Source organism: Poecilia latipinna, unplaced genomic scaffold (assembly GCF_001443285.1).
Source record: "Poecilia latipinna isolate Pla-1442-1.1 unplaced genomic scaffold, P_latipinna-1.0 Scaffold882, whole genome shotgun sequence".
Taxonomy (NCBI): Eukaryota; Metazoa; Chordata; class Actinopteri; order Cyprinodontiformes; family Poeciliidae; genus Poecilia; species Poecilia latipinna.
In genome coordinates this window covers 49427-73530 of record NW_015113498.1, presented here as the reverse complement: position 1 = coordinate 73530, position 24104 = coordinate 49427, and the positions used below count along the sequence as shown (strand labels likewise).

At 36.1% G+C, this 24104-nt stretch overlaps 2 protein-coding genes across 3 annotated transcripts in view; both read left to right on the top strand.

Annotated features, from left to right (window-relative positions):
* The window catches only part of ptprr (protein tyrosine phosphatase receptor type R), a 32423-nt gene extending 18342 nt beyond the window's left edge, over positions 1 to 14081 (top strand). The window contains exons 10-17 of the mRNA XM_015048410.1: positions 3594 to 3783; positions 5203 to 5287; positions 6652 to 6731; positions 8137 to 8274; positions 8608 to 8718; positions 8799 to 8956; positions 9032 to 9145; positions 9855 to 14081. Coding sequence (XP_014903896.1) covers positions 3594 to 3783; positions 5203 to 5287; positions 6652 to 6731; positions 8137 to 8274; positions 8608 to 8718; positions 8799 to 8956; positions 9032 to 9145; positions 9855 to 9948 — 970 coding nt within the window. The 3' untranslated portion in view covers positions 9949 to 14081. The remainder of the gene's footprint in view (positions 1 to 3593; positions 3784 to 5202; positions 5288 to 6651; positions 6732 to 8136; positions 8275 to 8607; positions 8719 to 8798; positions 8957 to 9031; positions 9146 to 9854) is intronic.
* A 2389-nt stretch (positions 14082 to 16470) lies between these two features.
* ptprb (protein tyrosine phosphatase receptor type b) overlaps positions 16471 to 24104 on the top strand; it is a 35489-nt gene continuing 27855 nt past the window's right edge. For both annotated transcript variants that reach the window (XM_015048408.1, XM_015048407.1), the window contains exons 1-2: positions 16471 to 16836; positions 21772 to 22102. In XM_015048408.1, coding sequence (XP_014903894.1) covers positions 16774 to 16836; positions 21772 to 22102 — 394 coding nt within the window. In that variant the 5' untranslated portion in view covers positions 16471 to 16773. The remainder of the gene's footprint in view (positions 16837 to 21771; positions 22103 to 24104) is intronic.

The following is a 24104-nucleotide window of genomic DNA, read 5'->3' as shown; positions in this document are numbered from 1 at the left end:
TTTCCTTTCAAAAATGATTCACTTCAATCTTCTGTAACGTTTATTTATTTTTTCTGTTGGTAAATTTGATTTTAAATTTTAAAAATCTGATCATTTCAGCTCTCTGATGAAATTATTTTTTAAAATAAATCTATTTTTAATGCTGAAACGTACTGTAGTTAGTAAGCAGGGCTGAATAATACGGCTTAATTATAACATCTAAACAAATTTTCATACCAGATCCAATTTTAGACTTTTTTTTCTCGCTTTCTTTGCTAAATAAGAATTTACAAATGACAGAAAATATTTCCAAAAGTAGTTTTTAGTTCATTATGCAACAGTTGTAGGACCAGACTGTGAGAAGACTTTGTGTTTAATTATTAGAAAAAGGTCATAATATTTGCAGAAAAAAGACACAATTTGAATAATATAGTTTTTGTCTTTTGTGTTGGAGTTCTGATAATATTACAACTCTATTCCCCAAAAAGTACAAGTTTATTATGTTTATTTTCATGATATATTTTTACCACGTAATAAAATTGGTAAAAATCTGCTTTGTTTTGTTTTAGTTGAAACATTTCAGATAAAAACAGAAACAACTGAAGTATCTTCTTCTGGATTTTGAGTTTTAAACTGTTGCATCATTTCTACCATGAAGCCACATATTGTAACAGATTTTAATCTCTCATCTGTAACGGCGTCGGTTTCCTAAGTATTAATGATCTCTTCCGCTCCCATAATGTTAACAATTTGAGGCGTGTTTTTAAATAAGGATGCTCGGCTTATGTAAGGCTCATTGTTTAAATTTTTTCATTCTTCTGCTCGGCTCTGAAGGAGAATAATGATGTTCTTCTGGACTTCAGTTAGCAGGGCTTCCTTCAACCATTCTGCTTCTGAGCTTAAATCCTGGTGAAATAATTGAGCTTTAAAGCAGAAAAAAAAAATTTTCTCCAAAGGTAAAATTCTAAAGATGAATTTGATTAGAATGAAGAAGTAAGTATGATGAGCAGCAGCACATTATCTATTGTTACTGCCATCATATTCATCAAATGTATTTGTTTTATACGTAAAACAGTTCGTACAGAGAAATTTAAAAAGAAAAGCTCCAAAATTCACCCTTTCCCCATTTCAGCAACAAGGCATTTCAAAGTGGTTTACATTATAAAAACATAACAAACACAGCTTGAGATTGTAATTAAAATTAAACATTTTCAGTTAAATACATAGAAAGGAAAGAATATTGCAAAAGTAAATATGTCAGGTATAAAAACTACATGTTGAACTTTTTCTTTAGATTAGCTTTTTTCATTTTAATCCCATTCATCATTAGTTTAGATTAGATTTAATAGTTTTTTAAAATTCAAACAAGGTCAGGTGTTTGCAACAAGATTATTAAAGAAGAACAGCAGAAATATGTAAATTTATCAATTTTAGACACTAAATCTTTATTTAAGTGACTTCTGCAGTGTCAGAATTATTCAATTGTTCGAACAGGGATCTTTCTAAAAGCGCACGTTTCTAAATCTGGAGGTAAAACACCTAAACTATCTGGACTGTTGAGGTTTATTGCATGTTAAAGGTTCAGAGGCCCTGAATGTTTCTGGAGACGCTGCAGGAAGCTTCGTTTGTGATCTTAAAGTTAAACCAACAGTTGCTACTCAGACGCTGCATTTCCATCTGCTGTGTCTTTAGCAGCTCTTTAAAACCCGTCTGCAGCTCATTTCCTGATGCTAAGTAGTTTCACATCTGTAAAGAAAACATCTTTATCGACGCCTCAGCTCGGTGCTGAGCTCTTTATTTAATCTGCTGCTGTGGTCTCTTCCTCTGAGAAGCAACGAACCTGAACGCCGGACGCCATTTTGTTCTGGTTGTTTGATTGGATGGGCGGGTGGAGCAGGGAGAACCCTTGGTGTTTCTTAAGGTAACAAAAGGAAGGAAGATTTGAGGCTCAGGAGTGAGAACAGGATGTTTTTCTGGTGTCTGTTAGAGTGTGTGTTGTCCACTCTGGATGCCAGCCAATCAGCAATCAAACAAATTGGAAGCAACGGCATCCTGGGGGGGAAACCGGCCAACACGTAGCCAGACAAAGGCCGGGTCAGCCCACTCATGTTAACCCACCAAAGCACTCTGTTGTATTTTACATAACTTGTTCTTTACAGCAAGAAAAAGCTGCTAAACCCAGAGGAGGTCAGTGTCAGGTGCTCATCATCAGGAAAATGATAAACCTCTGGACAAACATGGTTCCACTTATTATAAAAGCTTAAAGAGATGGATACTTTGTGTTGTTCTCAACATTTTCAGTAAGAATTTTAACTTAATTACAAATAAAACGTCTCCATCTGCATCAAACACCTGTGCTGTACGGGCAAAATTGGTATCATTCTTGAATTGCATTTGAGGGACACATGAAATCAGTCCCAGAGCCACAAATGGCCCCAGAACCACACTTTTTACACCCCTGGTTTAAACACTGCTAGTTCAGCCAGTGTTAAATGCTATCCTCTTATCTAACCAGACAATCACAACATCTTCTTTGTTTGGAGGAACTTTCTCTCTGAGGTAGACGGGGAGGGAAAAAGAAAATGCCTAATGATGCTATATGCTAGCTGCACTAATGCTACATGCTAGCTTTAGTGCTACATGCTAGTCATGCTAGTCATTAGTGCTAGCTGCACTAGTCATACTAGCATGTATGACTAGTGCAGCTAGTCATACATGCTATGACACCGATGTTTGAGAGCAACAGAAAAATGTCAGGAAAGCTGCTGAATCTGCAGCAGTGATGTTGTAAACGTCCCAGTCAACCTAAGCTAACGCTATCTGTGTAAATATTAGCTTCACAGACACATGACATTTTTAAGTTATATTTGTTTTCCTGAAGCCTTGTACACACACTGCCAGGTCTTTATAAAAACTAATTAATCCGCCACATAAATAAAATAAAATAAAATCATACACACAGTATCGGTTTCAGAAAAGTTTTGCTGTGAGCGTTGTTGTAAACATGCCAAACCCATAGGGGGCAGTATAGCACAAGGCTAAAACCTGTCAGCCAATCAGAGTCCTTCAAAACAATCACAACTTCCCATTAGGAATAAAACAGGAGATTCATTGGTGTGGACATATAGGTTGAACTACTTTTAAATTATTAGAATGTGAAGTTAATAAAACACAAGACTATACTGACTGAGAATCATGTCAAAAAGAAAGTATGTGGATGTATTGGTGCTTTATTTGTCACAGACGTGTGGAAATTGTCTTTCATGACTTTCAGTGGGGTTTTTGTGTGGATGAAAGGCCAAAACGCATAAAAATGTATTCAATTTTCCAGATATCCGACTATGTGTGGACTAAGTATTTTTATAGAGTTTGAAACTTATCTGGACAGAGCTTAAGAGTCGTAATTCCCTTGGCCTGATGTTCTCATGAACTGAAATATTAAGCTTTAACCTCACTGAAGTGAAAGAACCTCCATCTATCATCAGTTTTATCAGGTTTCCTTTTGAGCCATAAATCCTAAAAGTCTTAAACTTCCAATAAAACTCAGGAAGGAAGCGAGAGACTTTCCACTCCTGACACTAATCCATGTGTCCTCTCCCATCCTTCCTGCGCAGACGGGGCTCTAACGTGTCCCTGGTGCTGGACATGTCGGCTCTCGGATCGGTGGAACCCCTCAATGTTTCCGTGGTAACCCCCAGAGAGACGGCGGCCCGAGAGTACCTGCTGTCGGCCGGACGACCGCTGACACGGCAACAGCTTCGTGACGTCGTCAGCAACACGCACAAGCTGCACGTCGAGTTCGCTGTGAGTCCGTTTAAACGGTTTATTACTCCACAGAAACACATTTTAGATGTGCTGATGAAAACTACACAATGTTTGTATTTATTTTATACATATTAGAAGAACCTTTTATCTTCACCGAAGGATTAGTTAAGTTATTTAAATTTCTTTAAACCTTTCCCATGTCAGGACGAGTGCTGAAAAGCATGAACACAATCGCTTTAAAGGGGAATTATTATGAAAATTCTCATCCTGCTTGTTTTTATACTTCAATTTGGACCTCAGCTGCTTCTAGAAACAGTCCAAGCACTTAAAAAAAACCCTAGTTAATGTTTTTTGGTGTCTGGAAAATGAGACGTTTCAGAAACCTCCCAATTGTCAAGTCGCATTCGAAGGGCACTGCTCAGTTACTTAGCAACTCTAGCAGAGTCCTGCCCGTTACCTAGCAACCCCAACGGAGTTCCAACACGTTTGGCCAGCTGGAGTGGAAACGTTGAGTTGGGGGCGTGGCCAGCAGCAGCTTATTTCGATTTAAAGTGACAAGACGCTTTAAAAGAGCTCATTCTGAACTGAGCAGAATAAAATCTCATTATTTGAGAATGATTTTGTGCAAAAACATTTATGTTTTATATCACCTATAGATCTATCCTAACCTGTTCAAGGAAGCTTATAGGTCACCTTTCATTTTTACAAAGTAAATAAAAGTAGAAAAAATGGCAAAAAACTTTTCTGGAATCTTTTCAGATTCAGGAAGCTAAAGAACAAACATGTTTATGAATCTCTTAGAGGCAGGAAACTTTGTTCAGTCAGAATATATTTAGCTATCAGTTCACTCAGGAATCTGATCAAAGTAAAGAAATGCTTAAAGATTTTGTTTAAACATAGAAATATGATCAGGAATCTGCTCAATGATGGGGATCTGATTACAGTTCAGAAATTGTTTAGAACTGATGTCTGTTCATTTTATGGGTATCTGTGTGAGGAAATAGGAATATATTTAGATTCTGGAATAGGAATTTGTTCATAGCAAGTTACTAGTTCAACATCCGGAGTCTGTTCAGCTTTGGTATCTAGAATTTGATCCGGTAAAGGAATCCGTGTGAAATTTAGCCAAAATCCAAAGAAGAATTAACCAGAACCCAGGAAGTAGAGCTGCTTGAAGGGGAAAAAAGTCATTTTGTGCAGACATGGAAATTTCTTGAGGCCCATTTTTCACAGATTTTCTCTTTGTTTGGCCTTTTTCAGTTTTGTGGTTTTCCACCTCAGATGCATAAAAACTACTCCGGCTAATCAGACTAGTTTGTATGAACCAGAAGATACGATTCCAGAGGTCATCAGGTTCAGATTGCCTCGTCGTAAACATGATCGATCAGTGTCTATGATGTTCAGTTTATCTTGAGGGTAACATGTTGTCACTAACGCCCGTCTTTTCTCCCATCTCAGGAAATCCCAATGAATTTTATCGACCCTAAGGAGCTGGATATCCCAAACCACGGCACTAAGAACAGATATAAGACCATTCTGCCCAGTAAGTCCTCCATGTTGCTAAGAAGCAGCAACTCTTCCAAAACATCTCATTGTCTCTTGAACCAAGAAGTTGTCAAAGGTTAACATTCCCAAAGACAGGGAATATTTCACCCTCCCACTTCCAATAATTTTACTCTGAGCACAGTTTGTTCTCACAGTCGGACACTTACTCTGATTAAAATGTTACATAATGAACAATTTCTGGATTGTGCACTCATGTTTTGTAGGGTGGGAGGTGAGGTTATCAGAAACAGGAGTGTTCCTTCCTGCAGCCAATCAGGAGAAAGGAATGTTCACCTAAAGCTGCTGTCAATCAGATCTCTTCCTGTGGTCCACTTTCTGTTTTCTTTGCAAAGTGTTCATTGTGCTGTGCAGGGCTGTGGTCAGTCCTAACAGGTCTGCCGATCTGCTGTGACGGATCTGTCAAATCCAGAGTAATCCCTGCTAATCGATCCTAAGCACTTCACCTGGGTCAGGAGTTCAGGGTTTAAAGGAGCTGTTTCCTAATTAGGGCTTTGATCTTTCACAGTGACATTTAAACTTTAAACACCTTTACTGGTCACTAATTATGTAAAATCAACACGATAAATCAGTTGAACTGAGACAGCAACATGTGGATCCAGTTTTCAGCTTCGCTGACATATGGAGTTCCTCAAGGCTTCATTATAAGCCTGTCGGTTTTTATCGTAAATGTATCTTTGGCATCAAATTTTCTACCGATTTACTAAACATATTTATGCCCCACATGGTGGCAGCATGTTGGGCTAAAGTTAAGCTAAATCTGTTAGCCAATGGACATGTTACTGTAGAGTATCATCTCTGCTTATTGGGTATTGAGATGCTTGCAACAATCTTCAGTCAGAGGCCTTTTCAGATTTGTTGCAAGACTGACTGCTACTGGAGATCCTTCCTGCCCACAGGATTACCATCCAAAACGACTCTTTGAAGTTACTTTGATGATACAAATTCTGGCAGAAATTTGGGATAAATAAAGTATTTTTTTATTGAATTAGAAAGAAAACTAAAGATTTCTTACAGCTTCACAAACACAAAGCCCTGTTGGTGGTTTTGTGTTTGTGTTTAGGTTTTACTTCAGGATTCTGGCCTCTTAATGATCCGGCCTCAGTGATATGGAAGAACTTCCACGTCCTGAGACTCCACACAATGCCGACTCTAGATTTTGTAGCAGTTGAACCAAAAGACATCAATCCACAGCTCTACTATGTAGCATTCAAATTCCTAGTCAGAGTCTTTATCAGGTATTAAATAAAATATACCAGAGTTTAAGCTTTGAAACAAATGGAGTCTAAAATGTTTCACTTCGCCCGTTCTCTTTCTTTTCCTCACCTTTTCTTTTTGTCTTAGATCCTCACTCCAGAGTGATCCTGAAGTCAAAGAGCTGCAATGATCTTCTGAGTTCCTACATCAATGCCAACTACATAAGAGTGAGTAGCAACTGTCATCCACAAAATTTCAGTCAGTTGGTGTAAAGTTTTATTGAACTATTAGCTGTATTTATTTATCTAATTGTGTATTTTGTTGATTTTTTTCCAATCATTATGCTCACTGGGCGTGACCATGAATAATTTTGTGGCATTTTTTTGCACCTCCTGTCTATTTGCAAACAGTTTTCGGTGACAAAAATATTGAATTTTACAGAACATATCTGAAGTAGAGATTTATAAAACCCAATTTTTTGATTGATCTGGAAATATTTATTGTAGAGCTGAAGATTTATTGAGAGGGAAAAAAGGAACCATCTAATAACAGCATGTAGCTTCAGTTATTATAGTTAGAAACTAGAGATCAGGTCTGAAATCTGAACCTTCAGAGACACATAAAGTCAGTTACAAAGACAGACTTTTACCACCTGAACAACATTCCTGGATTAAAGGACTCATGTCTCAGAAAGACCCAGAGAAACTCATCCATGCACTTTTTTGTAGTCACATTCATTACAAGTCTTCACAGGTCTGCCTAAAAAAATCTGAACTCTGCTGCAGACATTTTGACTAAAACACTCTGTAGCTCACAGAATAAACTTGTCCTGTTAGTTTATAAATCACTGAATGTTGTAACACCACAACACATTAAAGATCTGCATTCCCAGAACCAGAGCCAAACATGCAGAAGCAGCAATCAGCTTCTATGCACCACAAATCTGGAACAAACTCCCAGAAACCACAAAACAGCTGAAACAATGAGTTCCATTAAATCATTACTAAAACCCATCTGTTTAGTTAGTTTTGATTAATAATGACTGGAAAATTGATTAATTTTGGTCTGTATTTCATCTTTTATTACTGTCCTTTATTGTAATGTTTCTTTCTTGTTTTTTCATGTTTTTATCATATAATCATATGTTACTAATAACTAATATACTTTTACCAGACAGAACAAATTATGAGAATCTGAAAATTTGCATTGAGTTTTAGGTTGTTGTGTCTGCGTCTCTGGGATGTTTTGTCTGTTTTTCTCCATCAGTTGAGAAGGAAAATAAAAACCCAAACCGTGAAGGACTCTGTCATTAACCTGGAATGTCTGCAGCGTTTCTTTGTTCTTCTGGATTCCTCGTGTTGAAACGTTGTGAAAGTGAACTCCCGCTGCAGTCTGTAATGCTGCTCTCAGACTTTCACACAATGGAGCGCCTTCCTGTCAGGAAACTCTGCAGAAACAGTTTAAACTGTCACACTTGAACTCTTTGTCGTACTGTACATAATATCTCTGAAGCTGACTGGGAGAAAACTTTCCCCAGGGTGGGCTCAAAAACACGGGGCACTTTGTATTTATGTGAATAAATGTAAAAAAAATGTAAGATTTCAGAGTAAAACTGCGGTGGCTCTTTTTTAGGGTTACCTAGGCGACAGCAGGGCCTTCATCGCCACTCAGGGCCCCATGGTGAACACGGTGAACGACTTCTGGCAGATGGCGTGGCAGGAGGAGTCGCCCGTCATCGTCATGATCACCAAGCTGAAGGAGAAGAACGAGGTAACAGGAGGAGGACAATCCCTTCATCATCCATCCATTTAGTTCACTACCAAGCAATGAAAAACTGATCATTTTGAATCAGATGCAAAATACCAAGAAGGTTTTGTTTTTTGTATTTTCAGTTTTAGCCTTGAACCAGAAATACAAAATGCAAAAATGGGCTGCAGAACAGTTTAATTTTAATATTCACGTCACCCAGAAATTGTTCTACGTGGAAAAGTGAAGGTAGTCTTATGACAGATGTTATGTAGACGCCACACAGCAGCGCTCTGTTTATGGGATAAATATATCGTACATATCCGATTTAGATTTATGTGCTCTGTGTGTCTGCAGAAGTGTGTCCTGTACTGGCCGGAGAAGAGGGGGATCTACGGGAAGGTGGAGGTTCTGGTGAACGGCATCAGGGAGTGTGAGCACTACGCCACCCGCAGCCTCGTGCTGAAGGTAGGCCCTCCTTTCCCCTGCAGAGTGATGATGAACCCGGCTTCAGGTTCAGTTCTTTCCTCTCCTGTGTCTCTGAGCAGTGTGGGAATCAAACCCGCGTCCTGCAGCATTACTGGTACACATCGTGGCCTGACCACAAAACCCCGGACTCGGCGCTGCCGCTGCTGCAGCTCATGGCTGATGTTGAGGCTGAGAGACGCACCGCCGCCTGTGTGGGGCCCGTCATCGTCCACTGCAGGTACCGACTCAAGTTTTGCTCCCACTGCCGATAAAATGTCTGAAAACACTGAAAACACTCAACCTGTGTTTGCAGTGCTGGGATTGGCCGGACGGGATGCTTCATCGCCACGACGATAGGCTGCCGGCAGCTGCAGGTGGAGGGGGTGGTGGACGTGCTAAACATCACCTGCCAGCTCCGAGCCGACAGGTAAAAACAGCTTAAAACTCTGAGAGACGTCAGAAAGCTCATTATCTGAGCCTCTGGTTGCAGCTACACTGCAAAAACACAAAAAAAATCTTACCAAGTATTTTCTCTAGTTTCAAGTACAAATATCTTAGTAAACTGAAATCCGTTTTGTATGGCCCCTCCATCTTTGTTTCTGTATCATCTGGTTCTGCCTCAGAATGACCATCAGCGCCCTCTGCTGGATGGCAGCCAAACTACAATGCTAAAAGAAGGTCTAAGCAAATCTAGTAAGCCAGTAATTGGCAGTTGATTCTTTGCAGCCCTAAAGTAAACAATAATTTCAGTTATGCCTTTATAACTCAAACCATACATATTCTGTTCTACATAATTTGCACTTATGGTTTAGATTTTCTCTTATTTATCTCGAAGTTTTTAAGCTTCATTTTCAGCTCATTGAAGCACTTCAAACACTTTGTCAGTAACTTACCTGTAATGTTTATTTCTGCTTCAAATAACAAACTTTATATTTACTAGATTCATTAATAATTGCCTTAATTGAGAGTAATTAAAAAAAATCTACCTGTAAAGTTGTGATGTTCAGTGTGATGCGGTCCAAAAAAATAAGGAAATAGACAAGTATAAAGTAATATAAAGTCAGCCTAGCTTTAATGTAGCATTTTAGGTTATTTAAATAAATGGTAACCAGAGTTTTGTGTTCCCTTTTGGGCAGAGGAGGTATGATCCAAACAGGTGAGCAGTACGAGTTCGTGCATCACGCCCTGAGTCTGTACGAGGCGCGGCTGTCGGCTGAATCCGGCCAGTGAGTGCCTGCCTCCCGCCGCCCTCTGACCTCCGACCTCGGCTGTTAACGGAAACGTCTCATGAGCTTTGGAAGTTCTCTGCCACCAGGGGGAGACTCTGAGACTGAAGGGTGATTTAGTGAGCAGAGACTGGAGAAGAAAAGAGGGGAAGGTAAACTTCAACACTCGGGATGTACCCCTTCTTCTTCTTCTTCTTCTTTTTTTTGGCGCTCGATGGACTTCTGTCGCCCAGCCGACTATGGATGGTTTTTAGAGAAACTGACTGGACACGTCTCTCTGTGTCTAATAGGATTTTAAATTCTTTTGTAATGTGAAGTTCTTCTCAGAAAACTATTGGAAAATGACTGTTACCTGGTTTAGTTGTAGCTGCTGTGGAAATATTTATCCCTGTTTTTGCAATTTACTCTGGAATTTCATCACATGGAAATCGTCTTGTTTAACAACAGGGTTTACATTGAGAAATGTTTTACATTTTTGGCATCTTTTATCATGTTTATGTTCATTCACTTTTAAAAATCCAAGTGGGAAATTGACAGAATATTATCCGAAACGCGTCCAGGATTTTACGATAATCATTAAGTTGCCAGACAATCCAAAACATCATTAAACCATCTGAAAATACAGAAGTGAATGAGTTAAACTTTACCTTGTTTAAACGTTTTTGTGTTTAAATGCTTTTTAAAAGGTTCAAAATTAAGCGAAAGTGACTTTTTAGAATTACTAAATTCATTTTTCAGTCATGTTTTATTTTATTTTATTTTTTTATGACAAACTGACAAAAAACACTGAGGCACCCAGATGGAAAAAGCTAGCTATAAAAAGCTGAGTAGCTTTTTTGTGTCTGTCATTTGTAACCGCAAATTTCACACCAGTTTTCTGGATGAAATTCGTATCATAGGTCTTAAAAACAATTCATTATGGTTTTAAAAAGTATTCAAAAATCTGAAATTATAGTTGGTGAAACCTGCAGAAACCCTGAAAATGCACACAGTTACTACATTTAATCATATTTTCAAATTTGCTGGCTCTCTTGTGGCTCCAACAGTGGAGAAACAAGTAAAAATAATGTTTACATAATGCCAGTTTTGTTTTTGTAACATCATTAATTGGAACTTATTGAGACAATAAATCAAAATTCTTATCATGATGAGGGATTTTTACAATAAATGATTAAAAACGATAAATTCTTCTAGAGTGAAGAATTCAACTGCAGTAGCCATCGTTCAACCTATGGGGGCAGCACTGAGACGGATTTATGCAAAATATTCCAGAAGAAAACAAATTTACACAAAAAAAGGTCGAAATTTGAACAGAGACATAAAGTTATAAAACCCTAAATAACCAATATGGGCAATTTAATGTCAAAAATAAGTTGATTTTAGGGTTAGTTACACTAAATGTAACACAAATTCAAAATAACGCATTTATCTCAGCCTTCCCTGCAATATCGCCAGTAAGGCTACTTTCAACTACAAGTGGATTTTAACGCAACTTTTACAGCGGGATTTACTGATGTCTGCACATATATATATAAAAAAGAACTGAGTCGTATATATTTTTACACAGTTAACTGAAAATATTGGCTGGTGCTAACCAAGGACTTAAACCAGTTTAGCACTGGAAACGGTTTATTGGATGACATGTAAACCAAACCACATTCAAATTAGACAGTTTCTCCTGGGTGCTGAACTTTAGTTTTTGTCAGTTAGTCATAATAATAATAATAATAATAATAATAATAATCCAGTTTAATCTACTGGTTCTGAGCGCCTACATGGAGCTTTTTTCAGCCATAAAATAAATGTTTAAAGCTCCCAGTTGGATAATAAGCTTCTGCTGCAAAGGAAGCAATTAGTTGATTTTAGCTTTAGTAGCTCCGTGTTGTATGCTTTAACGTTGAAGCAAATAGTTGCTGTAGATGACTCGCCTTTTTGATGCAATATTTAGTTCAAACAATTGCTAATAATGTTTGTAAAATATTTACTTTTTTACTCTGCAATAAATGCAGTCAGAGAGCCAGAGCTGCATTGGTTAAAAATAAAAAATAATGAAACATTTGATGGTAGAAAAAAGATGTTTAACGAAACAAAATGGATAGATCTCATAAAAAAGTTTGGTTTTGTTTCCATCCAATTTTCAGACATAAAAGGAGAATATAAACTATTATTATTATTAGAAAATGGCCGCTTCACTTTAGTTTTTTATCATCTGGTTTTATCCCAGTCATGTTTATTCATCAGAAACATCAGATTTGATTTGCTATTTTTTGTAATAAATCCAGAAAAAAGTCAAATAAAATCCACCTAAATAAAAAAAAACATTAAATATATATATATATATTTTCATCAACTTTTCCGTGTTTAATTCTTAAAAATGTTACCTTAAGAAGTTAAAGATGTGCTCTCTAGACTTGTTGCATTATCCATATAACTACTGTTAAAGAAATATAGTTTAATAAAAATCTTTACACTCCAACGGTGATGGTAACCCCGCTTTAAACCAAAAAATGTGAAATAATCTGAAGCAGTGGTGCAGGATTTTCATCAGTGTTCTGTTGTAATACATTATTTTGCTGCGTCAAAGTAATATGTTTATTTTTACATGTTTTTAACCATATTTCTTAACCATTTTTTCATTCTACAAACCTAATTTTCTTTGATAAGGTTAGCAAGAGCCAAGTGGAAACCCATATGTATCAAAATGAGGAGAGAAAAAACACATATAAACAAGTAAATATGATCCAAAGTGTTTCAATTAAGAAATTATAAAAAAAAAATAAAAATGTAATTGTGCATTTTAGAGCAGATTGTGATGAAGCTGAAATATTGAAATGTTTTATGTTTGTTTCCAGTGTTTCATGGAGCTTAGATTTCTAATGTAATGCCAGTAACGAAGAACATGAGCTACTCTAGCGTCTGATTGGCTCTCTGTGTGAACGGGACCACCTGTACAGTACCTGTACATATAAGTGCTATTAAACTTGTGTGTGGAGTTGAATTTCAATCCATTTGCCACAAACACAAGTGTCTTGCTGCTAAAACTGGGATTGTTGGGACCGAATTAGACAGACCGCAAAGAAGAAAAAAACTTTTTCTATGTACAGATATATTTTTATTTACTTCTTTCATTATGACACAATCATGGGACATGAAACTTTGGACTACAAAACCCAGCCTGCCTCCTGGGAACACCGTCATGCTCTCTTTTCACTTCGGGCTCATTCAGGGACCGGATGGAAAGTCAGACGTTGGAGTAACGGCCCTGACCGAAGTGAGAGTGAGTTTATCTCAGCGCCCCCTGCAGGAGCTGGTACAACACACACTGCCTCTGACGTAGTATTGTGTCTGTATACTAGGATGTGGTACATGTTGTGTACTTGAGGTTAAATGGACCCTAAATGGTTTGAGTTGGAAGAGAGAATCAATATAGTTATAAATTAAAGCGGCCGGGAACATAAATGTTAACGAGTTAGCATATTTTTAAAATTTTAATTAAACTTTCCCAAACTACAGTTGATTTATCGCAACTCGTTTGACAAAAACAAACATTTAGGTTCTCGGTTTTATGAAAAAAGGAAAGACAATTTCCAAAAGTACTAAAATGGCACCATGTGCTTAATTTGTTGGCCTTTTCACAAATTAGCCTCTTCTGTTGCGATCCATGTTTGTCGATGATGACCAGCTAAATTTGTTTTATTTTTTTTACAATTTTTTTTAATCTGATCCTGTTTTTGGTATAACCAAATTATTTGGACTAAGACTTAAAAAGTGACCCAAAGTCAACAGAAATTTTATTATGAAGCTGTGAAAGGGAAAATAAAATATAACTAAACTGTCCTTTCTGTTCTAATTTGGCTAGTTAAATTAAATCAGATAGAAACAAACAAAAACGACAGCAAAAAAAGCCAAACCAAACCTGGAAACTAGCCTTGAAATCAAAAGCTGTTGAAGGAAACTCTGCGAAGCTGGAAACAGTTGGTTTGATCTGGTTTAAACCGGTTTGAGCTAGCTTCTTTTTAGCGAGCGTTGGCTAACCTAAGAACGGATTTGATCAACTATAAATCAGTAATTGTGCCCAAATGCACAACTCTTACATAACTAATCTAAAACGTTCTCTGTAGTGTTTTTGAGCATCTAAAAAAACAATTTAATCACTAATGACACTTCAGCTAGCTAAAATGGTGTGAGCTAATCCTGAATAAAAGCTGCTTAGAACATCATTCTGTTGTAACTTTGTGGTTCACTGTTAACTTCATGACAAATAAATTTGTCATGAAGTTAACTTAGGGTCCCTTTAAACTGTTTGGACACAACGAATCATCAGTCATCACTTGATGTTGATTAATGCACTACGGTCTAACTAATATACGTATAAAACATGACTTATAATGTACTACAAGCTAACTTGAATGTTGTTAATGGTCCAGAACATTAGCCACTGAGTAGTGGTGTAACCGTATCTACTCTACCCTCATATATATCGTTACCTGTAATCTGTGCAATAAATACGCTGAAGAGAAAAACTGTGGTGTCTTCACAACAACATGACTCCAGTCCTGCCGTATTTATTTTTATTTATTTATTTTATTGCTGACTTTACTTTGGAGCAAAGATGTTCAAAGTGAGGAGTGAGGGCCATTTCTGGGCCCCGGGTTCATTCTGTGCGATCACAGTTAGAGAATAAATTATGACAAAACTACTAAAATTTACCTAGATGCAACACAACACAAAGTGATCATCTTTTCCAAGCTTTCTTGTTTTCTTCTGTTGTCATGGTAACTAGGACCACATATTCCCAAATTCACCCGAATTTGTTTTTAATTGATGTATTAAAACTTCGCTAAACACAGCAAGTGTTTTCAGATGAAGACTGATGTATTGAAGTGAACTGACAAAATATTTTTTTATTGGAGTGAACTGACAAGATATTTTCTAAGTTTTTTTAATTGAGCCCAAAATAAAAAGCAAACTGAAAGCTTTTCATTTAACAAGTAAAAACATTGAAAGATTAATTTCCAACAAAAAAATCAGATTATTTATTTAATTATAATAGTTTATGCTCAGTTGAATAGGTAATAGTTTCCAAAAATGATATTTTTTTGGCGCGCGAGACAAAAAGTTTGGACATTAAACATTAAAAGGTCAGTGTAAGTTGGAAAATGCTCGTTTAGCTTTGCTGGTTGGCATTTTGTGATGCAGCACAGCTTTTATTCCTAGAAACAGCAAAGAGGGCAGCAGGAAGGAAGGAAAGAGGTGTGGATGACTAAATGTAGTCAAACCAGCTGAAACAAAAAGAGTTTGGCCTTTAACCTGCAACAATGGCTGACAAAAGAGTTTACTCCAACATTTGTGACTTAAATTAAGTGTCAGCTTGCAGCCAACACATTTATGACTCATTGAGTTGTAACAATGAGAGCTGCGCTGATATATTTAAAATATGCTATGAGTCGGACGTTCCTGTAATGAAACAATCTCAGGATAATGTTCAAAGGAAATGAGCTGAATGCCGCAAGAATAAAAGTATTTTTACTTTTCTGGTTGAATCAAAAAAAACACCTTTGAGTGCAAATTGCTGAGCTGACTAGAGGTGGTAGGATTATTTATGCAATAAATGCTACTGATTTTAGTCAAATGTCTTATTCTCATTAAAAATATTTTACACATTTTGTCCCACTAAAGATGCATTTTTCTTATGAGAATTTTACATTTAAATAAAAGAATATTTGTGAACTCTTAAAACATGGGGGAAAAAAACTTATTTGTAATCAGTCAACAGGAAATTTTTTACCTTTATGTCTGTTTATTACTGTATCAATTATTCTGACCATTAATTGATGAATCAGACAGAAATAAATGGCACATCATACACATTTTTTATTTAACCACTTATGTCTTTTTTGTACAGTATTAGAAATGCATTAATGATGTAATTAAACACATATTTACTTCCTTTTTTTAAATAAACATTTTACTGCCAAAAATGCAATAATCAAACATTCCTTTAATGAATTTGATTCAGGTGAAAAGAAAATATGCCACATATTTACAGACAAAAGTGTCTTTATTTAAATATTTTTGAGTCTGTATACTCTACATAACAATTAAACGATTAATAAATTAAATTAGTTGACGAGTATTTTAATAATTGATTAATCATAATGTATATAATTAATTGTGATTAATCAATTCCTAATTACTTGTGATTACTAAATTAGTTGAGTATTTTAATAATCAGGATTAATTAGATCAGTCATAATTAACCAATAACCAAATTAGTTGACGATTATTTCAATAATTAAACTTTCAAAATGCTGAGTAATGATGCTCCATTCATGAGCATCTGATGTTTAATTGTTTCTATTTAAAGTAGGAATAAATGTTCTAATTTTATTCTCCAGAAATGGACGTTTTTATCCGTCGCTCTCGCTATACTTTTATCCTCTACCTCTGTTGTGTGAGCAGCTAGGTGTGCTGCGGCGGTGGCAGCAGGACCTATTATTAGTCTGTGTGTAGACCAGCTTTTGGTGCGACTCAGAGTGAGGAAGTCCGTTAGAGTCGGAGCGTCGACACCTCGGACAGACAGGAAGAGCGAGGCGTTCCGCTGCTGAGAGGAAAGGGTCCAGTCTGAGGAGCTCTGAGTCCAGGATGGACACCAAAAGTTTCCCTTTGACCAATTAACTCGAAATAAGGAATTACTTTGTTTCGCAGGACACTTTGTGTTTGTTTCCATCGAAGACGCCAAACGGAGGGAGTATCAGTCTTTAAAACATCTCGGACCTCAGGATTATGGTGGTGCATGCTCCGGCTGTGGATCTGAAGGACGATCAAAATGCTGAAATGTAAAGCTGGAAGTTTCTCCTGCTGCCTGGGGTTCGCCTCGCTGCTGCTGCAGGTCAGTCCAGACAACCAGGACAACATTTACCCAATTCTTTATGCTGATTCAGGGGAAAATGTGTCAAATTTTACAAGACAGGCTACAGTAGAACCAGTTTCCATTGCTGCTGTTCTTCCTTTTGCCTCAAATTCAATTCAAGCTGTTTGTTGTTCTCAGTTTTTCTCAACTTTCTCAAAGTAAAAAAAAGTCAAAACAAAACATGAGGTAGAAGATAAAGATGAGTCACTTATTTTCATTTTTATCTTGGCTAAAAACTCTCAGAGAAATAATGTTTCATTACGTCTGATCATCTCGTTAGAAGAAAACATTTGAGATAGCTTTTTCTTGTTTAGAAACTTTATTTAAAAGGCGTTTTCTGGCTTTTATTCTTTTATTCTGGGTCATGAAATCTGTTATTTGTGCACCAAAGCATTAACTCGAGAAGTAAATGGAAATTTTCTAATAAAATGGCCAAAAATTACTTCTTAAAAATACTTCAAATTACAAAGCCTGAAGTCTGAATCAGAATTTAACTTGAATATTTTAGGAAAGTTTTAGAGGAAACTAAAGTCTGTGTTTTACTGTATTTTGTGGTTTTTATCGTGATGAAGATAATTTAAAACTACTTTGCTGTTTATCAAATGATGCAAACACAAAAACACAAAATTATTTGAAATCCAACATATCAGTTATATGTAGGCCTGACACAGTAATCAGTAATTAATAGCATTATAAATTAAAACAAGCTCAATAATTTCAATTTGTATGATTTATTGTTTTTCTTTTTCTACCAAAAACTGGATAATAAAAGTTTTCATTCTGACTCCTTTATTTGAAGGATAATTTAGTTTACAGAGACTTTATAATTCATTTCATTTGTAGTTTTATTTATTTATTCTGCATATTTAAAATGTCTTCCAGTTCCAGGGTTAAATGTTCATTAGAATTTAAAGTTTATTGATCTTTCTTGTGATTTTATGCTATTATTACTTAAAATGGTCTCAAAACATTATTTATCGCAATAACTTCTGAAACAACTTATCATTCAGCCAAACTTTGCTATTGTGACAGACGTAGTTAGATGAAGAATTAGCTTTTTTAATTACTAACCTGCACACACTAACTACATTAAATTATATTTTTGAGTTTATAGGTATTTGCTGCTCTGATGGAAATCAGATTTAGGATTTATCGTGATAACGATAGTTCGATAATCTTCTCCCTGTAGCTCATTTCTTTATTTAAAACTCCAATGCTGCCATGTTCACATCAAATGTAGCTGCTGATTAGATCCATTAAGTTTCCCTTTTCATGTTTTTGGGGTTTTGCTACATATGAATCCTCTTTTTTCCAGATGAGTTGAAATTGTTGCCTGATTGTGAAGCTCCACCAGTTTGGCATTTGGTATTCTGTTATCCAGCTTGATTTTCCTCTGGATCACTTCCTTCTCTTCCCGTCTCTGTCCTGGACGCTCCGCTGTCGTCTCCGAACTCCCTGAACTTTATCTGTCAATCAACAGGCGGCCGCTTGACCCAAAACCTGACGGCGGCGAGCGGCCATCTTTAAATAGCTGCAACTGATTATCTGTTGCATCAAATTACTTGATTCTCCGCAAAGGAAGAAAAACTAAATTCAGGAAACTTTAATTTGTCCCAATTTATTCATCATGTTCAGATGTTAGACATGTTTTTCCCCTCATGTCTGTCCACGTTGGACAGTATTTTTCCTTTTTATTTTTTTCCTCTTTGCTTTTTTCACTTTATTCTCCTTCCCCTTTTTTGTTTTTCATTTTCCCCCTTTTCTTTTTTGCTTTTAATCCTTTTTTCATTTTTCTTTTTCATTTTTTTCCTCTTCCCCCTTTTCTCTGTTTTTATTTTTACTCTTTTTCTATCCCTTTTTTCTTTTTTATTCTTCTTTTCTTTCTTGACTTTATTCTTCCCCCCCTTTCTCCCTTTTATCTTTTCCCGATTTCTATTTGTATTTTTTCCTTTTCCCCTCCTTTTTCTACTTTCCCATTTTTCTCCTTTCTTTGAACAAATAGTTTTTTTTCTTCTAAAGTTTCATGTTTTATAATTTGCTCCTATCCAGACCAGTTTCCACGACAGATGTGATAAATTGAACCTGGAATCTTTTTAAAGATCTTTAAGTCTTTTAACCTGTGATGAGGAACCTCCACATTTATCAATAATTACTAACAGAGCACTTTTCATACAAACTAACACAAAGTGCTTTGCAGCAGGTCACTGATCAAACTAACTATAAAAATGTAAGAAAAAATGGAAAGAAAAAAATATGTACAAATGGCAATAAAATTCAATTACTTGCTTAATTGTTAGTGGTTGCAACTGAAGTAAAATAATAAAACGCAAATGGATGAAAAAGTGCACATTAAAATTATTAAGATGTTTTGATAGATACTGATTACAGCTTTTACAATTTGACAACTTGTGAAAGTTTGAGCCTCGAGTCAAACTAAAAATAAAACTTCAGACCTAAAAACTTGAGACTTGACTTGGACTCGTGGTCTGAGACTCGAGTCCCAGTTTTTATCTGATTAAAACTGAAGGAAGCCGATGTCTGAGCTAAAAACGGTTTTACTGTGAAACAGAGAGCTGGATTATTATCCAGTGATGTTGGTGGATTATTATGGGGTGCGTTAGCTTCATAATGATGACCAGATGAACAGATAAACTCTGTGACTTGGAATCATTTCAGAACAAAATAAACATGACGCTCTCACTGCTAAGCTAGCTGCTACATTACACTTTCTGCTGGAAATGTCAAAATAGAAGCACTTCCTGTGCCCTTCAGTTTCAGACTCATTTACTTCCTCCAATTTGTCTCATTAATAATTTTGTAATTTATACCTTAAATTTGTGAAGAAAACTATCCAAATCAGAATTAATGTAATACAGTTTAATTATTACAACAGAAATCCAGCCATAATAGTTTCTTACTATTATTTTTTTTTAGCATAAATATATATATTTATACTTATCTAATTAAAGAAATACTACATTGGATCAGTTTCCAAAATAATGTTAATCAACCTTTAGCAGTTTTTGTGATGATTAATTAAATGTTGAATGATTAAATATAACTTTTAATAAAAATAAATATATTTAAACATAATTATTAAATGTTCATGTCATAATTTCGGCCTGAGATTTCAGATCGACGCAGAGTGAGAGGTTTCCTAGATGTTGAAGAACGGATCAGAAAACAGTCATTTCAGTCAGTGGAGACTTGAAACTTAACTTGGACTAGGACAAAATGCCCTGTAAACATCTCTGGTTTGAGGACAGAAGGTTTTAATAGTCGAGGTGCCAGGATGCAGAGATGCTGCTGTCACAATGTTTTTCCTGATCATCATCAGATGTTTAGATTAGCTCAACGTCTGGAAACTGTGAGGAGGAATTTGACCTTCGGATTCTCTCCAGTCTCGGTTTAAGTCTCCTCCTGAAAGTTTCTCAGAACAATGGCATCAAAGCGCCGCTCCGCCCTCGGGGCCGTTTGTCGGAGTCGGACACCTGTCCCCTGCAGACTTGAAAGCTGGCTGTAAAAGTTTGCTTTTTCCTGCTTCCCAAACAGGTTCCCATACCTCACATCTGTAGAGGTTTCACTAGTTTCTCTTTTTTTCCTCCAGCATTTCTCGCTCCTGAATCCAGCTTTTCCTTTTCATGCTGCGCGTTTTAGAAGTTTGAAACAAAAGCTCAGAGTTTCTACAAAACAAAACATCTTTTTGTTCAGAATCTGAACCAGGTGAAGCCAAAACTGACACTTTTTAAAATATTGTGTATTTTTTTTGCACTCTGAGTTTTTTTCTTCAGTAAACAGGCTTTTTANAAAAATCTGTTAACGATTAATCAATTNANATTAGTTGACGATTATCTCCATAATCAGTAAATCACGATTAACCTGTTCATTATTAAAAACACTAATGAAATATATAAACTTTAAAAAAATTACTTTTAAGGAATTAATCACAGAAAACATCAGACTGCAAAACCAGAAAAAGAAATTATTTTTGACACATGAAACTAAAAGTTACATTTTTTAGACTCAACATGAGATTTTGTCTCTGATCAGTGGACGCACCATTTTTTTGTAGTTTTGGCTCCATGTCTGCTTTAATCCTGTTATTCATCCAGCAAATTGACTTTTATAGAGTCTGTGTACTCCAGTTAGTGATTAAACGATTAAAATTAGTTGACAATTATTCAAATAATAGATTAATTGGGATTAATTGTTGCAGCCCTAATCTGTCCTTTATTAGAAATAACACTAATAACATATGTAAACTTATTTAAACCAAAGTTTACACTTTATAATATAAACATAAGAAAGATAAATATATTTTTGATAAAAGAAGCTAAAAGTTTTTAGACTTTAGTTTCTATTTCTATACTCATTTATAGATAAATATATTCCCATGTATGTACTTTTTATTTTATATTTAGGTTTATTATTTATTTAGATTATAATATCACACTTGTGTGTGTATATATGTATTTTTTCTTAAATATATCACTTATTTGTATTTGTTAATCTTTCACACTTTGGATGGAGTGGCTTGTCAACAAATAATTTCTTGTTGAGGATCAATAAAGACATATTCTATTCTATGTGTGTAAGAGAGACATTTTAAAACATACAATATTGTCCCATATTTTAATTTTTTTTTTATCCAGGCTGTAAGATGTAGAATGTTTGTCAAGATATTTTTAATAACAGTAATAAATTATATAACAAAATAATGAATTTAAATTCTTTTTTTTAGTTCATTTGTAATATTTTTATCTATCGGAAAAGTTTGAAAACGTTAATTGCTTGAATTTTATTGTGAGAAAAACGTCTGAACTCCAGTAAATGTTATCTATGTTCTGTGTAGGCGTAAAGTTAAAGTCATAATTGTCCTGAAAGTCCGCTTAAGTGCTCTGTGTGCTGCTGCAGGTTGTGAGCAGTGCAGCTCCCACAGAGCATCCTGCAGCCTCTGCTCCCTGCAGCATCTCTGTATCTGGATCAGCGTCCGGTCCGAACTCCGTTTCTCTGACTCTGACCACCGCCGGACTGAACTGCTCCTTCTCTGTGGCATCGCCGGACGTCGGAGCGGACGCCTCCGAGTGTCGCAGAGTCCCAGAGCGGAACGAAACGGAGCGGCCGCACGGCGCCACCGGCGGAGTTTTCACCTGCACGTTGGATCACCTGGAGCCTGGAGCCGCCTACCTGCTGCAGGTCCGATCCCAAACGGACAATGAGTCGGCCAACACCACGCTGCACACCAGTGAGTTACCGGAAGTTAGATTTGATTAATCGCATCATAATTTAAATGATTTATTGTTTTTCTCTTATTAAAAACTGGATGATAAAATCAGCTTTAAATAGGATTTAATGGCAGAAGAAAAGGGACACAGAATGCTGTATTTGGTTTAAACGTCTAACAAAAAACATATTAAAAGAAGTAAAATTCACTCCAAAACACACATTCTGGACAAATGTTATTATATTTACATCAACACAGACACAGAATGAAAGAAAATATCATTTTGCACATTATTGTTATTCTGATTTTATGCAAAACGTTTTATTACGTCTCCGTCTATTAATAGCCGTTCTCGGCTCTTCTGCATACTTAAGCCTGCAGAGGCATTTCCTTCACTTGAACTACATTCATAATGTTGACAGCCTCTTAGCTTCAATGTCTGATTACATATCCGCTGTTTAAAGGTCATGGTGTTCTCTTCACATGTGTCCAACTGATATGATTTATGCAGTCACCGAGTAAAAAGGCTTCACAACAAAACGAAGGAAACTAATAAATGAAAAGATCTGAATTAGATTGTTCAGACTTCAGTGAAAGAGTCAGATATGGGGAAAAAAAGTGAACTTGAATTGTCTAAAATAGCCTTTGATTTGTAATTTTCTTCAGACTGCAATTATCCACCACACTTTTCCCTTCCACTCAACTTTCCATTATTATGCAGGATAATGGAAACAGCTAGCCAGTTTAGTGGATCCTTTTGTAGGGTGGCGATGTCTGTCTGCTGTACGACTGTCTCAACTTAATAGAAAATGGACGGGTAAATTTCTGCCAAAAAACTTGAGAAAATTTGTGAGAAAAAAACGGAAATTTTGAGATTAGTCTAGAAAAATTAACAATTTTTGAGTTTGAAATGTTGAAAATGTACATAAAAAAACAAAGACATTCTCTAGGAAAAACTTTAAAACTTTAGTGTAAGCAAAGTAAAATGTGCTAAAAAGAAGTTTTGAGATTATTCTCTGATGTTTTCTGCAAAAAAAAAATTTTGACTATGAAAAGTTGAAAATTTGAAAGAAAAAGTTCTGAAATTTTGAGTTTAGTCTCTGAAATTCTCTAGAAAAAACTTGGAAATTTCTTAGTTTGAAAAGTCAAAAAATGGCTTGAAAACAACTACAAAAATTTGAGATTAATGTAAGAAATTCTCTAGAAAAAACGTGGAAATTTGACTTTCAAAGTCAACAATTTGCTAGAATTTGCTGAGCTTAATCTTCACATTTGGCAGAAGATTTCTGCCAAAAAGCTTCTTTTTTAATCTATCATAGTCTAATACACTGTTGTACATCCTTTCCTTTGTAGTAAATCAGTCACTTTTGGTTGAGAAATTGACGCTCCTCCATCATGATGCTCAGCTTTAGCTAAACCTTAAAGAGTTTGTAGGAGTGCTTATATTTCTAAACAGAACCGCATAAAATGAATTTTTCATCTCAAACCGGATTCTGTTTGGACCATTTCTCTTTCCTTTTCTGGTATCGCTCCGCCATCTTTGTTTCAGTATCAACTGGCTCCTTATGGATTACCAGCAGCGCCCTCTGTTGGATGGAGGCCAAACTACAATACTCAAAGAATGTTTATTATTGAATTGGAACTAATTTTAATCTAGTAAATCATTAATAAAAGTTGATTGTTTTCATCATTAGTTGAATATAATTACAGAAATAAATGAACGGTGTATTTTGACGGTTAGAAGTGAACTAAGCCCCCACCCTGCGTGTCTCAGAGTTAATGTCACAAAGCTTCCCCTCTCTGCTGCTCTTTGATTAGTTACAGGAACCGCAGACCTGCTGAGGTAGAGTGATAGAGCTGCAGCGCTGTATGTTAACATGAGTGTGTGTGTGTGTGTGTGTGTGTGTGCGCATGTTAGCATGCTGGCGGGCATCCAGAACAGAAGTTGGACCCTCGGTGTGTATTTCCATGGTGGGCAGAGCTCCGGGTTCAGCCATTTCCTGCCTCCATTGTTTCTTTGTTC